Source organism: Cebidichthys violaceus, unplaced genomic scaffold (genome assembly GCF_023349555.1).
Source record: "Cebidichthys violaceus isolate CVI_PGR_0920_01 unplaced genomic scaffold, fCebVio1.0.p SCAF_2, whole genome shotgun sequence".
Classification (NCBI taxonomy): domain Eukaryota; kingdom Metazoa; phylum Chordata; class Actinopteri; order Perciformes; family Stichaeidae; genus Cebidichthys; species Cebidichthys violaceus.
The window spans coordinates 17095635-17113207 of NW_027176372.1; the positions used below are offsets into that span (position 1 = coordinate 17095635).

Genomic DNA, 17573 nt, shown 5'->3' on the forward strand with positions numbered 1-17573 from the left:
TTATGTAAAAACAAATTACGATTTATTTACATGTCAAAAGTTTCAAGTATGACGAAGATTTATGATGAAGCACTCAGTAAAACACCTCCTCATTCCTCCAGAGCCGATAACAAAGATTTTTTTTGTGTGGTCAAAAGTATGATTCAGCATAAGAGGAAGAAGAATATTTAAGCTTCTGTGATCCAGTCTTTGCAGGTTGAGTCACATCACCGCTCCCTTTCTCTCTTTGCACTTGGAAACTCTTCCCCCTCGTCTGTGGTTTCCTCCTCTCCCGTTCTTTCTCCTTACCCAGCTCCTTCTCTCTCTTCTTTTTCAACCTCTCCTCCTCTTTCTCCCTCCTCTCTCGGTCCCTCCGCCTCCTCCTCCTTTCCCTGGAGCTCAGTTGCTCTTCCCCCTCTTCCTCTACCGGTTTCCCCGTCCCTGTTCCATCACTGAAGTCCTGAATCAAGATTTTGGGGATTTGCATTTTGGGTGCTTTTTTGGGCTGCTCTCCTCTCAGTCTGCGAAAGAGGCCGAAGCGTTTCGGGGGGTCAGGCTGCTCCGGCTGAACCGCTGGAGTCACTTCTGCAGATGGAGACGAGGAGACTTCTGAAGTCCTGTCAGAAGGACTTTTGGTTGGGTTTACTGCTCCAGGATTGGTCCGTAATTGACTGGGTTTAACTTCTGGGTGAGCAGGAGTAGATTGTGATTGGTTAGTTTTCTCTGACATGATGAAGAGATCTTCAGAGAGCCGACGTGCCAACCTGGACCCACGGGGGTTGGATGACTTGCGGACGCAGAAATCCCCTGAAGACCTGCTGCTGCGATGCTCGGGGGCTTGTGTCAGGCCGCTGTTGACCGGCTCAGCCTGGTCCGTCACGAGGTGAGAGTCTTTGTCTTGGACTTCTGGGTTTCTGTCGGAATTCTGAGAGTCTGTTGGTTCAGTAGAAATGAAGACGTCGTCCTCTCCTACAGTGTTTTCTTGAACAGTTTCTGTGCTTTCTTCTTCCTCCTCCACGGCACCGACGGTGACCTGGCTGGATGGTTGTTCGGGTGCTGGTTCCTCAGAGGTGCTGGTTTCTACTGAACTAGTCTTCCCATCAGGTCCGGCGGCTGTGAGAGTCCTTGCTTCTGCCTGTGTTGCATCCTTCTCCTCCTCCTCCTCCTCCTGTGGAGGTGCTATCGAGTTAGTAGTTTCTGTTGGTGTTTCCTCCGCTTGTGTCTGATCAACCTGTGCCTCCGAGTGGTCATCCAAACTTCTTTCCTCCTCCTGTGTAGGTTCAGAAGCTGCCGCCTCACACTCTTTGTCAGAAGCTGCACTTGACTCCGTCACCATGTCGTTAGCAGCTGGTATTTCTGCTTCAGTCTCTGAATCAGCTACTAAGTCAGTGCCTTTCTCTGGTTGAACGCATTGAGATGAACACAGTATGAATGTTTCTGCTTCTGTCTTTGAGTCTATGTGTTGGTCTGAATCCATTTGTACTACTTCAGTCTCTGATTCCTGCGTGGCTTCATTTTCCTCTAGCTTTTCTTGAGTCTGTGCCAGTTCGTTAGTTTCTGTATGTGTTTGGGTGTGGGACTCTTCTTTCGTGTCTGTTTCTGCTAATGACTCACTGCTGTGGTATTTTTCCTCCAATGCATCTCCCTGTGAGTTTCTGTCTGTCTCTGTGATCACTTCTTCCTGTTGTGTCTCTATTGCAGGATCTTTGATAGTTGGAGCTTTGACTTCACCGTCTGTCTCTGAGCCTGGGCTTGTCTCAGTTGTGACCGTGTCCACCTGTGTCTGTTGCACATTTTCAGTTTCTGTGCTCTCCTCTGGTTCCACGTCGGCCTGATTCATCTGTTCCTCACTTGGGTATACACTTTCCTGCGCCTCCACCTCTGTGTTTTTATCTGCATCAGCATCTTCCTTTATCTCAGTCTGATTTTCCACCACAGCATCTGTATGTTCGCTTTCTGCCACTTGGTTTTCTGTCTCTTTATTTGAGTCTTTCCCTTGAATTTGACTTGAGTCCAGCTCGTCTCCCTGATTGCGTTCAACAGTCTGATCTTTGGTTGGACCTTCGGTTTGTTGTGTCTCCACATTTGTTTCTTCCTTCTGTTCTGAAAGCACTTTGCTCTCCTCTGTCTTGATGAGTTGGCTTTCCTCCTTTTCAGTGATTCGTGTTTCCACTTGTTCAATCTGTTCTTCTACGATGACCGTTTCTTCTACGCACTCTGTTGGCATGTTTGGGATTTCCGTCGTTTTAGGTTCTTCGACAAGTTCTTTCTGTTCAGTTTCTTCTGCCAGTTTCAGCTCACTCTGCTTTATATGGTCCTCTAACACTACGTCCTCCTCTTCCTGAACGCGCTGCACCTTCTTAAGGTTTACCTCAGTCCAGCTCCTCCAGTCCTCCTTTGCTCCCATTGAGAGATGCCTCACAACTCTGCCACCTCCGCCACCCTCATTCGCCTTTCCCCCTTTCCTCCACCTCTTGTGAAGGAGGGATGGAGACAGCGAGAGAGTGGACGCCGAGCGAGCAAGAGGGACAGACAGGTTTCCTTTCTCTCTCTCTTTCCTGTCCCGCTCTTCCTCTTTCTGTCGTGCCCTCGTCCACGCCATCCGGTATCCGTGGCAGCGACCTCTGGGATCAAACGTGGATGATGGTCTGTCTTTCCTCCACTTTTCTAACTCCTTCTCCGTCTGCTTCTCCAGATCTCTGGCTGACAGCTGCACCGAGCACACCTGAGAAAGGAAGAAAGACACTGGTCTCACTTTTGTTTTACAGTAATTTACTGAATTTTAAGTAATTTTGTGATTTGAGCTTAGTGGTGAGAGAGAGAGCTAGCTAACACATCGGAGCCAAATTCTCCATTTGTGTTCAGTTTGGTTGAAATCAGGTTACTGCAAAGGCCATAACATGTGATTCACACCATTAATTCACACCATTAATCCTCATTAAACTCAGTGACATCTTGTGCACAGTCCTCCCGGAAGAGGATAGAAATGTTTCATTACAGGATAAAGTTGACAGACAATAACTTCGTATTGATTAGCGGTGACCCAAAAGATGCCAGGAAAATGCCTCCCAGCTGTAGAGAAGCGTCTATATTTGTTTCTCCACTTATTCATTGAATTTCTATGTGGTGCTTATTAAAAGTAAGTGAACCTTGTGTTGGGTTTGTTTTGCTAAACTACTGGGTTAAAAAGCAGTTTTATTTCGTAACATTAGTAAGGAAAGCTCTTAGTTTAACTGACTCTCCTAAACACCGCCCTCGTGTTTCGTTCTAACCTCTGCTATGAAAGTGTCGTCTTCCTCTTGGACCTGCTCCCTGACGCCCCTCAGCCTCTCCAGAGTCTCCATCTGGCCCTGACACTGTTTCCTTTGCTCGGCCCGGCCCAGCACCCGACGCACCAGCACCGCGGCCACCTGGAGCAGCACCCGCACCCCTGAGAAGAGGAGAGGAGAGGTAGGAGTGGGCAAGGGGACAGAAATAGGACCGTGCCACATTAATGACATCATACGCTGTAAATGGTTTGTGAAGAAATCCTTTTTCTACAAATCACAACATAGGTTTGGTGTGAGGAGACTAACTATGCAGTCTAATCCGGTGAAATATACCATACAACATAATATGAGATACAGATTATTGTATCTAAGAAATTCAATTTACTTTCGCAACATAATTTAGTTTTTATGACCCACAGCAGCCTATATGGAGGACGTACCGTAGCAGAAAAAGAGGTCCCAGACCCGGAGCAGTGTGTTGAAGGGCAGGTGACGTGTGAAGAGACACATCAGCCAGTCAGTGGCGAACATGAGGGGCTCCACTCCGTGGCGCTGCAGGTGTTTGTGTGCAGCTGGACACGTCCTTTTCAAAACCCAGTTCAGCATGGCCGCATCGAAAAGGACTCCCTCCTACAGATGTACACATGCTTAGACAGTTCAGATGATCATTTACAGTTGTTGTTTTTAATTAAGTTCAGTAATCGGGTACAAAATAGGATTTTCCCGATAATGAAAGAACTAAATTGCGATGCACAAATGAACAAAAATCTACTTTAAAATCAAATTTACTGGAGTACAGGTAAATTCTCTGTCTATTATATAAACAAGTGCAGTGTCAGGTACATTATATATGCATGTGCACGTGTGTGTAGGTCCTCACCAGCAGAGGGCTGTAGTATCCAGGCAGGAACTGCTCACTAATCTGCACCAGACACCAGAAGGCCTCCTGTCAAGGTTACATGATGGCAAATAAAATGACAATAAGTCAACGTCAGATGAATGATAAATACACAGTATTTTGTCTTTTATTATTATGTGTTTGTGGGACAGAATGCCAGTATTTTAACAGATAGATGAAACAGCAATTGGTACTGATTCAATGACTGAAACTGGCTTTTGTTCTCCACTGAAATCAAGGCTAATGGAAGGTTTTTGAGATGCGTCTGCAGCTTATTTATTGGACAGAAAGGTTTACGGTGTTATTGATTGCTACCTCAGCAGGCATGTTCATCAGCAGCACTGCAGCCACAGGCCCCTGTGCCTGGCAGTAGCCCTCCTCCGGTTGGTACTGAGTGAAGGCTTTCAACACCCGGAACAAACCACGCTGCCTACACACAAAAACACCGCAGTATTCAGTCACACAGACCACAAGCACATGATTCTGATATAATTCATCTTTGAATAGAGAGGCGAAATCTACAAAGTGAAAATGTAGGCAAGTCGTAATGACTGTTATTTTGCAACAGAAAGACACAAAGTTGGCAGGACTATAAAGATGGAGTGATACCAGCTGAGGCACATTACAGACTAAAGAAACTGTAGCTATGAGCTTGTAGAAATGTGTCCTACCCGTGTCCATCCTTGGAAAGGAACATTTCATGGAAAGGGAACTGTCGGTCCAGGTCTCTCTCGATCACATCCACCCAGCTCTGCAGAGCGGGCTGCGAGTCCAGAGACTAACACAGCGACAAAAGATAGTTTAAAGTCAACCATTTACAAACACTCGACCATTTGTTTTTAAGATAAATTACAAGGAAATGGATTTCCATTATCTACTGTATGAGTAGAAAATACTTAATACATATATTGCACTATAATGAGCCTGATTTACACTTCGTGCTGCAACCAACAACTATCTTATACATTTCAGATGCCAAAAACAACATATTGTTGAATCCTACCATACTGCGGATTTGAAAGCATTTCCCACAGTGAGAGTGTTTAGGTTTCTTGCCTGGTAGAGGTTTTCGTTTAGTTTCATCTTGTCAGTCGCTCCACACAGCAGAGGCCAGCACTTAGCTCTGAGTGAGGCTGGGATGCCCTTCTGACACTGCACTTTCACCTGAAGGGACGTTGGTAACAGACACAGGATCAGCTCAGTGCAGTCAGAAACCTGATGACTACGTTTCTTTGATGTTTGTGTGAATGCAGACAGGCCTTTTTCAGCGCAGACATTTTGACTCATAACAGGAAAAGATCAGGTGTGTTATAACATTAAAATGTGTCTCTGTTCTATTCTATAAGTACAATAACAGGACCCTGAAACTGAAGCAGCTAAATTGAATTCAGTCATGAGTAATTTTTATTGTTGACTGTTTGTTTTTTTTGCTGCAGTGACAAAACGTCTTTCATGGAAAAGGCCCATCATTTTTCAGGAGTTAATTTTCACTACATTTAATGACTTTAGGCGTCTTAAGACGGGACACACCTTACTGGTCTTCTTCAACAAGATGCGATCCCATTGGCTAATGATATTTATCCACTTGGTCTCCCTCTGCCTGACCAACTCAGGCGGTGGGCCCACACTCCTGACACAAAACAGCGTACAGGTTAAGTATTTTAAACATTAAATATTCAATGCAAGAATGAGAGACTTTTTCTGTGTCACATCCATTGACTGTACAGCATGAGCAATGTTGAGTCCGTGAGCAGAGTTGCTGCGTGCACTCTTGTGTGTATTACAGAAAGACAGCGCTCCGAAAAACCAGACAGGAAACAGGAAAACCACACGGTAGCGGTGTGATGTCTCCATGGCAACAGGTCAGGATGTTATCAATGGGGGAAACTACTGACGGCAGGTAGCATTTGGTTCAAATAGTCTTATCCTAAATTTACACTGCTTCATCTGGTCCATCGCCAAGCTTTTGGTTTCACCGTTGATTAAATGTTATGTAAATATTAAGTCAATTGATTCTGGAAGAGTTCACTGGTATTTGAAAGTGAACATGCTCAGTATTTTTCACGTACACTTCATTCAAAATGAATCCTTGTGTACACAACGTAATGCCATCTAAAGGACAGAGTAGTAGTTTATTAGATGACCCTATGAAGATGAAAAATATCTAAAGGGAAAGTTCACCCCAAAATTAAAAATTCCCATTTTCCCTCTTTCTTGTAGTGTTATTTATAAATGTTATGATTGTTTTTGGTTTGAGTTGCCTACTTTTGGAGACATCGGCTGTAGAGATGTCTGACTTTTCTCCAATATAATGGGACTACATGGCATTCGCCTTGTGGGGCTCAAAGTGCCAACAAATACATTTTAATAACTCAACAGCGATGTCAAGATAATCCACAGACCTTGTGAGCAGTTTCATTTAGGAAGTATTTTTTTTTAACCATAGTTCCTACATGAAACTGCAAAAATACCACTATACCAGCTAGAGGGAAAATATGTGTTATTTAGATTTTGGGTGACCCTAAATCAAAACCCTTTAACTGTTGGTTTTATGCACTGGTTTATTGACATTTCATGTGGCTGTCTCCTCATTTAGGCTCACTGTAAAGTTCAAACTTTACTTTCAGGCTTCTTTCACTCTTTAGCAGTAACATTTTTGCTCTTGTTGCATTTATTCTCAAATAAATGTTTTGGAAGCTACAGCTTTCTTAATATATTATATAATAATACGACCTGTTTACTGTCTTTTGACTGCATTTTATTAATCGGAGCAGTGTGTTATTTGACCACTTGGCTCTGTGTCCTGGATGCAGATCCTGTTCTGTCTCATAAGAGCATTGGACCTTCAGATAAACGGTCTCTTTAGAAATACGTGATCTAGCTTTGGAAGAAAATTACTTGGTTTGTGAAAACCTCTTCAGAGTGCATCACACGGCCTCTTAGAACTCAATTAACCTGCAACGTACTCATGGGAACGTTTTTCAGCATTCAGGGGAACAATTTGTTTTGAAGCTTAAAGTGTTTAAAGATCTTTTTAAAAGAGACACAGTACACAAGCACAAATGTGTAACTGCTCACCCAGCGGTGGATCCATTTGTCAGAATGAAGCCGAAGCGGTCTGTCTCAGGTTCTTGACCAACCTCTGACCCTGCATCAGATCCAGAGCTGTCCTCTTCACTGAGGTTCTTCTGGGCTGAACTCGTTGGACTGAACATCTTACTGACAGAGGAGAGGAGGCTCTCATTATTCAGCATGTGACTGCACTCTATCATCATGATTATGTGAAGCTGATGCCACTTTACAATGCCTCATTTATGTAAATATCAAAGAATACCTTAACCCCATCCAAAAATACTGCTCTGACTGGAGTATGTTATTGTTAGTGATTGTAAGAAAAAAACATTTCTGAATAAAAATGTTGTGCTACGTTTCATAACATCTTAAAAGTACATGCTTTACTCTACCCCTCTTCAATACCACTCTTATGAAATCTGGCTCGTTTCGTTTTCGCATTAGTGTAAAAGTCAACTTTCTTCCCTCCATCCATAAACATAACCACAACAAGAGGACAGATACATATCTTAAATATCTATTTAAACAAAATTACCTTTTACATTTCCGTCATGATTGATCACTCGGTTGTTGAAGAGGTAAAGTGTGAGACTCTCCAGTGATGAGGAAGACAAACTTCCTCTCTCTCTCTCTCTCTCTCTCTCTCTCTCTCTCTCTCTCTCTCTCTCTCTGACGACTATTGGGTGAAGCCCCTTAAACCAACTTCCCTTTGACTTTTATAGCTGTAAAATGTACTATTTATGGAATATAGTGTTCTTTTAACAGACATGAAAGTGATACTCAGTTGCAGAAATATGATTAATCAACATGACATCAGAGGGAGTGATGAATGTGTAATATTCTCCGATGATTACGTTGTTTTTTTTTAAAGCGCTTCCTCTTGTCACAATATGTATGCTGCTTTTGCTTGCTGTAGGAAATATTGCAATTATGCGCGTTTGAAGGCAATTTAGATAATGTGGAAAATATATATTGCAAATTTCCGAAGCGAGAGTCCAAAGATAACGAGGAGCACCTGAATGCAACATAAACACAATTGCGCAATTCAGTGACCGCTGTCTGTCTGCAGCTGATTATTGAAAACTTGTGACAGAGGTAAGTCTAGTAAAAGGTCTTAAATAAATAAAAGAAACCAAGATACGTCCTTTGAGCTAGTCGTATTCCGCTGAATGAATCATGTTAATATTTAATGTTATTATAAGAGTGGAGTTGTGAGCCACGTCGTTACAGTATTATATCAAATCAGGGGTCTCATCATGTAGCTTCTGAACAAATTAAAGTAAATAACCAAACAAACGTGTTTAAGGAAACTGCGTCGTCGTGTAACGTTAACTACCTTAAAGTCACACTTTGCTATGTTATTTGTAATGAGAAGTTAATGTCATATTACACCAGTTACACGATTTGCTAGATTGACATTTTAGCGGAAAGAATTGCACACGCGCTAACAAACCGACTGCAAAATGTGATGTTATACAAACATATTCAGCTATTTGAATAGGCTATAAATGCTACAGTTTGCTTATATTTGATTTCACGTCTCTTTCTCAAACGCCTACCTATATTCGACACAATAAAACGGGTCTATTTCATGTTATTTTCCGTTTATATGGGGTGGCTGCTGTCTAACAACAGGTGTAACAATCTTGGAATAATCCCTTGAGCGCTCTCAAACCGTATAAACTGGTTGTGTCCCCGTTCTTCCCATTCTGCCGGCGTGCCTTGAATGTAGCACACCGCTGACGTAAAGCAGGGATCTGCGGCGCAAGATTAGAGGACGCATGTGCGCAGTTAACTTGCAGCCTCCCTCCCTCCCTCTCTTGAGTCCCTTCCTTTGTTTTCAGTGAGGAGCTATTTGCATGTATTGCATCAATGGAGGTTTCCTGTATTCTACTTTGTGCATGTTTTAGTTCCTCCTATTAGTTTAAACTATTTCAGTGTACTTTACACTGTCTTCTCTGCTCAGATGTCTACTACACTGAGTCTGCGTCTTCTCCACTGCCATTCAAAGCCAGGTAGGCTACTACTGCAGCAGGTGTCATTGAAACAATAATATTTACATGCACAAAATGAGGCATCATCCCATCTCATTTGTGTCTCCAGGCACATTAAGATATGGTCTTTGTCGCCCATTCAGTCTCAGTGTGCAGAGAGATGGCTACAGTGAGTACTGCTACAAACCATGAGCTATTCATTCATGGCATTCTCAGTGGAGTGACCACACGTGACTGTTGTTAGAAATGATCTAACCATGCACTCCCCTCTCCCTCCTTTCTCCTTGTAGAGTATGTAAATGCTCAGGAGCTGCCGACAGACCTGAGGTCCATCACTGACCGGGCTGCCACAACCCTCCTGTGGACCGAACTCTTTAGAGGTCACGTATACTGTGTTTGAGGGTCGAAGGCCTAGTGTTATTCTGTATTTTTGTTATTGTGAACCAACACTTGGTCAATGCCTGATAAAGCTTGTGGATCTCCAAAACTATTAAAAATACATAAAGGAATCAAACCATTAGGGGAAATGTTGCTCCACTACAACAAACACAGCCATTGTTAACGCGAGTCAATTCCACATACACCAACCTTCTGTTGCTGTAAATGCTCAGTAGCGTTGCACACCAAATATATATGAATTTGAGGCTGATACCTACAAAACCTGACTACAAAATGTCAAGGATGACACAGTAAAGTCGAAGACTCATAGTATTTCTAACACATTACCAACAAGCCAATACGATAAATATCTGGACAATTTGTAAAAACGTCATAAAAGTCCACATAAGATTGACTATTTACAAGTCCCTAACAGATACACGTTTTCCTCCAGTTTGAGTGAAGTTTGCCAACAACTGCAGCGCCCAACTGTTTAAGGGAATGACTTTCTCTTTGCAGAAAGGAAACAATATTTTATAGATGAACGAAGGAGCTTGGGGCTGTGTGCCACAGACGGTAGAGAAGACAGAATGTATCAAGAGACATTCTAACTAATGCTTTAGTGGTTTTGGTCCTTTTATGGAATTTCTTGATAATAAGGAAAATAACAAAGTGAGTCACAAATCTTTGAACGCCTACCTGCAGGTCTGGCGATGACTATGAGTTATCTTTTCCGTGAACCCGCCACCATCAACTACCCGTTTGAGAAGGGCCCTCTGTCACCCCGCTTCAGAGGAGAGCACGCCCTCCGCCGCTACCCCAATGGAGAGGAGCGCTGCATTGCCTGCAAGCTATGTGAGGCCATCTGCCCTGCTCAGGTGAACACAAACACACTCTCAGCTCCAGCTATAAAGGTATGATCAGTATTAATGTTGTGAATTTTTAGGGGCCATCATTCACTATCAGCAGCTGTTTGGTGTGTTTTCTTCTCTTTACTCACTGTAGGACGACTATAAAGTGTCCTGAGCAGTATCCTCAGGCGGCAGCAAACTCTACAAATGTGGGATGCTTGCAGGCAGCAAGTTTAGATTCTTAAAAAATGTTTAACCAATCTGCACCTCCTAAAACATATGGGTATTTTTTGAGTGAAAATCAGTAAAAAAAACAAACAGAGCCTTACATATGTATATTTATATTATTTTCCTTCCACTTTTTCTAACGTAAACATGGATTTTATATTGAGCACTATAGTCACAGATTCATAACAACTTTATTATAACTGGTGACCCATGCAGCACATAAACACACCAAAAACAGCCCCAAGAAAATCTTTGTGTGTGTGGCTTAATTAATATTGATGCTAATACTTTGAATGCTACACACTATTCACCTACATACATATTGAACATCTTCTATTCTGTTAATGGAATGATGTGATTTCTACACACTAGTACGTTTATCACCATCGTCTGTACTCAATTCATCTCACAATACCGGCTGCTCAGGCTGTGAGAAAGTCAATGCCGAAATACGTGTCTGTCGGGAGTCTGACGTTGTTTTTCGTCTCGTCCCTTTGCTCCCTTTGTGGATGTCAGGCCATCACCATTGAAGCCGAGACTCGAGCTGATGGCAGCAGGAGAACCACACGCTATGACATTGATATGACCAAATGTATCTACTGTGGCTTCTGCCAGGAAGCCTGTCCTGTTGATGCCATTGTGGAGGTAAGAAAAAGCCTACCCTGTATACTGAAAAGGAGATTCTATGGAGCTGAACCACGGTGTCTGTTGGCTGACTAAAACTGTATTTCTGCCACTAGAAATATGTATTTAATAAAAAAAACGATTAATTTTACTTTCTCAAATGGGGCATTTAGCACTCAACCCACCACCAAAACTAAATGTAGAACATGAAACTTCAATCATCTGTGTGGCTTCAGACCTACTGATGTTTAACGTGTATTTGTTCCTCAATCCCTCCCTCAGGGTCCAAACTTTGAGTTCTCCACAGAGACCCATGAGGAGCTGCTGTACAACAAAGAGAAGCTGCTCAACAACGGAGACCAATGGGAGGCTGAGATAGCAGCCAACATACAGGCAGACTACCTTTACAGATAGATATGTACACTGTCTGCAAAAATGTTTTCATACGTGAAAACGATATATATCTTTTCGTCCTCCTATGCATTAAAGAGATTATTTGTAGCTTTAAAGATATTCTAGTGAGTTACAAATGAGCAGTGAAGCCTTGCAGCCTCAGATTCTGTTGTCAGAACCGAGGTAAAATATAAAAACGCACAAATCATATTTATTGTGTTGTAAAGATGGATGATATTGCACTTTATGATGTTGATTATAGTCTGTAACCTACATGCTCAGTCTATGATGGACTATTTTCTGCTGCACTTTAAAAGCATGTTTTTTTTTTTAAATCTGATGTGATAGCTAAGACATTTATGAAAGAGTATATTTATGTAATGTAATTGAAGATACTGAAATAAATCCTGTTTTAAAACGTTAACCATTCATTCGCCTTTTGCATTAATTAGTTGATTAACTGATTATTCAATTCAAACAATCACTGGATCTAGCGGTAGAAATGTGGAGATTTGCAAGTAGTTGAATCAACTTTACAGCTTTTCTTTGTCTTATATGACAAAACTAAATTTCTGAAAAATGAACTCTGGGAAGATGTGATGAGCATTTGTCACTTTTCTGATACCTAGAACAAACAAATAGTTGATTTATCTAGAAAATGACGATAATAATCAGTATAGATGCAGCCCTTATAATGGCTTTTTTAAATTAAGTTAATATGGTAAGACATTGAGTGTGCAAAACATGCATATAACATAGAGTACATTTTCTGTAATGCAATTAAATATAGTTTACTTCTATGTGCAGAGACTCGCACTTTATAATGGTAACTAATTGAACGTTAAGTCTATTGTTAAGCTGAGCTGACATGCTGAATCATGGTCTGTGGAATGCGTTTTTCCCATAGGCTTTTACCGCTGCGGTGATCACATGATATGGGCGGAAACTGACTCATAGTGTCCACGCCGAATCTCCCGCGAACGCAGCCATTTACCTCTTTTCTCTCTTGGTAGTGGTACCGGTTAGGTGAGTCTCTACATTTTTTCTCTCAGAACAGGCCATCCTATGTTCAAGTTAGTGTTTTTCGGGAAAGTCAGTTAAAACAACGGGAAACTTGAAGGTATTATTCGGGTTTATGTGGCGTTTAGCCCTGCGAGGCTTCAGCAGTTACATTAGGCCATTGGTTTTCTCGTGCTAACGTTAGCAGTTAGCTCTGTGAAAGAATGGCTTCCATGCGTTGCTAGCTAATGGGTTAGCAAGCACAGCTCTCCGTCATTCCACTGCTTTGTTCTTGAGACCCGTTTATATTCCTCTTAATTAAGTGTATTTACTACCGTTGATTAAACTAATCTTTGAATGCGTAAAGTCAGTTTGACATGGTATATTTTTGTTTAAAGTTGTCCATCCACTGCAACACGGAACACATTAGCTGGTCTTCCAGTCCGATTGTTCCAGTCGAACAAGAAAAAGTGCGGTCGCGCGTCGGATGGCGCACTCCGACTAAACGGCCAGTTAGCTTGTTAGCAACCGGCCTGCGTTGAAACACGGGTCCAAAGTGAAGACTATAGTTTCTTCATTCAAACAGTTGGCTTTGTTACATGTATTTATTTAACACGGAGTTCAATTTGAACATATTAAGACGTCAACTTAGCGCGAACGTTACATTTTAGCTCGTGGGAATGTTAGCTTCGATAGAACGTGCTAGAATTGTGCATCATTAGCTTCGATAGAACATGCTAGAATTGTGCATCATTAGTTGCGTTAACCAGCGGTGGAGTTTAACGTTAGCTGTTGGCTGTACAAGTAAATCGAGTCAAAGTGACCAATTATATTAAATCGTAACAAGTCCCTTTGTTATTTAACCCAAATCTCGTAAACGCTAGCACCGCTAGCTCAACCTTACTTACGGCTAAACGACAGTTGTACCGTTGGCAGACATGAAGATAACAGTGTGCTAACCATCCCGCCTTACGGTTAAACGAAAGTTGTAGCGTTAGCCGACAGGAGGATGACGGAGAAAGTGCTAACCATGTTTTTGTTTATCTTAGGTAACTTAAATCACAATCACGGCGGACTCAATGGCACAGTGTAACCCGGTGGCGGTGTTCAAGGTAAGAGTTTCCAGTATAACGTCGCGTGTGTTCAATTAATCTGTATTTGTACGTGTAGATGCATGTGGTTTTTAGGCTAGCTGAGCTAACGGTCAGTGTATCGTACCAGTATCAGCCAGTCCAATCTAACCGCTCTCTTCTTTGTGACAGCTCGTCTTGGTAGGAGATGGAGGCACCGGGAAAACCACCTTTGTGAAGAGGCATATCACAGGAGAGTTTGAGAAGAAATATGTTGGTGAGTCCCATGTTAAAACGTAAATGTATATTACAGATGAGGTAACGGTTGAACTAACATTTGTGCTTGTTGTTTTACGCATCCAGTAGGCAGGCCCTTAAGTAACCAGAAATAACAATACAGAAATGCCAAACTAGGTTTGACGTCATTTAGAAGCAGTGTCGCCAATATAGTTTGTCACAGTGACGAGGAAAATGCCAATCTAAGAGAGCCACACACTATTGGTCGATGGATATGATAGATTGATAGGATATGAAATGAGAATAATATTTATATTCGAAGAGGGGTGTTTACTTAAAAATCCTAAATATCTGTATTGTATGGACTAATACTTCATAGTCTATCCTCTGATTGAGCATGAATTTGTGCTGATGATCCAGTCAAGCTTTTTGGTTGCTCTTTATTATTCTAATTAATCCATATCATGTAACCAGAAAGGCAATCTAGTGTAATTTCTTTAGATTATTTCAATCATAATAGTGCTAATTAATCGATTAAACGTTCAGTTAATCCTACTAATTTGTCCAACACTTAAATTCCCCCAAAAATGAATCATTTTCAACATAGTTTTCACCTTTCTTGCCCTCATACATCTTGTCTTTACTTGTGATTCTAGCTACTCTGGGAGTAGAGGTGCACCCGCTGATGTTCCACACCAACAGAGGAGCCATCAAGTACAATGTGTGGGACACAGCTGGTCAGGAGAAGTTTGGAGGCCTGAGAGACGGATACTACATTCAAGGTGCTCGTCACAATCCTTACCATGCCGTTCTGTTGTTGAACCGTCAACACTCTGCCCGATCACTATTGATTTAAATTGAAAACGGTGTCATTGAATAGTGTGTAAAAACTTCTCTGCTACCTCCACAGCTCAGTGTGCTATCATCATGTTCGACGTCACCTCTCGAGTTACCTATAAGAATGTGCCCAACTGGCATCGTGACCTGGTCCGTGTCTGTGAGAACATTCCCATTGTCCTATGCGGCAACAAGGTGGACATCAAAGACCGGAAAGTCAAAGCCAAGGCCATTGTGTTTCATCGCAAGAAGAACCTGCAGGTAATTACAGTGCTCACAAAATGATAAACATTTCGTGTGTGTGTGTGTGTGTGTGTGTGTGTGTGTGTGTGTGTGTGTGTGTGTGTGTGTGTGTGTGTGTGTGTGTGTGTGTGTGTGTGTGTGTGTGTGTGTGTGTGTGTGTTCTAGAAAGCATTGGTTTGATTCTTTAATTTCCAACTGTCATAAACTGCTCTGTCCCCCAGTACTACGACATTTCTGCCAAGAGTAACTACAACTTTGAGAAGCCCTTCCTGTGGCTAGCAAGGAAGTTAATCGGAGACCCCAACCTGGAGTTTGTGGCCATGCCTGCCCTCGCTCCGCCAGAAGTCCAAATGGACCCAAATCTTGCCGCTCAGTACGAGAAAGAACTTGTAGTGAGTATGACCACACGGGTGCAATTTCTGTTAAGGCGACTGTGTAGTATATTTTAATCGAGCAAGGTTCAACTATTGACATTGTGATTTTAAGCATGTCTCTTGTCTCCTGCTGTCCAGGTTGCATCACAAACGGCCCTCCCAGATGAAGAAGATGACCTCTAACCTGTTACCTGAATGTTCCCTCTCTCACCCCCAAATGTGGACTGAAAGTTGTTGGAGTTTGGCCCCTTACTGTAAAATCCCTTTTCAGATTTTTTATTTTTGAATTTTTTTTGTTTGTTTTAAAACTAAGAAAAAAGTTCTGGTGGAAAAGTTGTAGTTCTAATTTCACTGTATAAGACACACCCACCCTAGTGTTGTTGTAGGCATGGCTACATGCTACTCTTCATCATCGAGCACCCTTCCACTGCACTTGCCCAGCTCACATAATGCTGTTGTATGGTGTATTGGAAGCACTAAGGGGAGTAAACTTTGAATAAAAACATTCTCAATATAACATGGCTGTTGATGTTAATTTCCCTAAACGGTGTCTCCAGAGTCACAAAGACACTTTATGGTGAAAGTGGCCAAGAGGCCTTTTTCAGGCAAGACTTTTGACAGTAGTAGGAAGAACAAGTATTTTTAATAAAGATAATGATGACCTATTGCCATACAGTAGTCTGTGACATCCAATAATCTGCCAGCTATAACAAAGCAACTGGCAAACTCCGGGGGTAGGTAGTAGTATTCCAGTTTAGAAGTACTGGACGGGATAATACAATGAAACTAAGCTGCCATTTGTAGTCTGTGTTGCTGTACTTTGCTGGAGAAGAGGGGTGGGGTTGGTCTTAGAGGGCACAATGATGGAGCTTTAATATATCAACATATGGAGAGATTTACAAAGGTCGAATCGTATGAGATTTTAAGTAAGCTGCTTAGCACACTGGTGGCCACCAGGTGTCAGGCACGTTCTTCCATTCAGAGGACAGTGGACCAACTCAACAGGATTGCGTAATAGATTTACTCTGCACGTTCATCGTGACGTATGCCCTCCATCCGGCTGTTACTACACGGATCAGGGTCCGAATGATACTTCTTACATCCTGCAGTCATTATTCCTCATTAGACCTGCATTATTTTTAACCCATTATTTGTGTTAACTGGAAGAAACGTCAACAACCACTCTCACAGCCATTGTTTCCACTCAGCCACTAGTTTTAATATGTTAAGGTATACCCAGCGGCCTTCACATTCAGACCAAGATAAAACGTTCTTTGGGGTTTTCTATAAACAGGCATTTACGTATTTAATAGATCAAATTTCTCTCTTAGCTGACCTGTTGGCATCATGAGTTTGCTCAACTTAATGAAGACAGGGAGTTTAAAGCGGTGTAGTTTATATTACAGATGGAATATATTAGTTTGCTGATGTTTTGACAACACTGCGTTACAAACTCAACTATTGACATAAAAAATGTTGGTATGATAACCTTGGGCTCTGCATTCAAGTTACGTTATTAAAAACGGAAATACGAGATTTCTACCTGATCGTAATGCCTACTTGAGCCTTTTTATTAATACGAATTGGGGTCTTAAGGTGGAATATGAAACTGCTACAAACAGAATGTTCATTCTGTGTAAATTTCCCATTTTTAAATCTAAATGAATTTTATTCAAACTTTCATTATCAGCTCACCTTGATCCTACTGCTGGTAGATATAGTGAGATAATAAAAAGCTCCAGAACAGTTAGAGTGAACCTTGTGGTGAGATTGTTTTCAACCTGCTTTCATCATTTTGTTGTTCAACGGTGTGGCACCTTAAAACTAAGAATACTTTCAATATTTCACATCAATATGGTTTAATTTGAACTTTAATTTAGCATACCCCTGTGGCTGTACTGTTTTTTTTTGGCTGTTATTGTCTTCTGTAAATGAAAACAGTTTTTGAAAAGTAACAAAGAGATATATTGCATTAATGTGCACCCAAAAGTCATTTATGAAATGCAAAATTCACATCAGGGCCAGTGGATTAATTGACAGCATGTCAACATACCAAATTAAATGGCCTATTTTATCCGTTTTCTCTGGGCGGGTCAATGTTCAACTTGACTTTGAGCAGTGAAGAAG

General features: G+C 41.8%; 3 protein-coding genes across 4 annotated transcripts; 2 read left to right on the plus strand and 1 right to left on the minus strand.

Annotated features, from left to right (window-relative positions):
• tbc1d10c (TBC1 domain family, member 10C) lies at positions 1-7838 on the minus strand. Of its 2 annotated transcripts, none has more exons than XM_068714875.1 (10): positions 7754-7838; positions 7225-7365; positions 5677-5776; positions 5203-5310; positions 4818-4924; positions 4462-4576; positions 4129-4194; positions 3689-3878; positions 3252-3409; positions 1-2704 (listed from the first exon to the last, which is right to left on the minus strand). In XM_068714875.1, the coding sequence occupies exons 2-10, from the start codon at positions 7359-7361 to the stop codon at positions 131-133; spliced, it is 3555 nt and encodes a 1184-aa protein (XP_068570976.1). In that variant the 5' UTR covers positions 7362-7365; positions 7754-7838; the 3' UTR covers positions 1-130. The 2 variants fall into 2 exon arrangements, with proteins under 2 accessions (XP_068570976.1, XP_068570977.1); XM_068714876.1 differs by having other exon boundaries at positions 7225-7361; positions 7754-7807.
• Positions 7839-8226: 388 nt separating this feature from the next.
• Positions 8227-12110, plus strand: ndufs8b (NADH:ubiquinone oxidoreductase core subunit S8b). The gene is made up of 7 exons (XM_068714880.1): positions 8227-8313; positions 9185-9233; positions 9322-9381; positions 9503-9592; positions 10296-10468; positions 11186-11314; positions 11576-12110. The coding sequence occupies exons 2-7, from the start codon at positions 9185-9187 to the stop codon at positions 11705-11707; spliced, it is 633 nt and encodes a 210-aa protein (XP_068570981.1). The 5' UTR covers positions 8227-8313; the 3' UTR covers positions 11708-12110.
• Positions 12111-12626: 516 nt separating this feature from the next.
• Positions 12627-15963, plus strand: ran (RAN, member RAS oncogene family). Its single transcript, XM_068714882.1, has 7 exons — positions 12627-12712; positions 13735-13797; positions 13948-14032; positions 14649-14774; positions 14903-15090; positions 15294-15464; positions 15585-15963. The coding sequence occupies exons 2-7, from the start codon at positions 13765-13767 to the stop codon at positions 15627-15629; spliced, it is 648 nt and encodes a 215-aa protein (XP_068570983.1). The 5' UTR covers positions 12627-12712; positions 13735-13764; the 3' UTR covers positions 15630-15963.
• The last annotated feature ends 1610 nt before the right edge of the window (positions 15964-17573 follow it).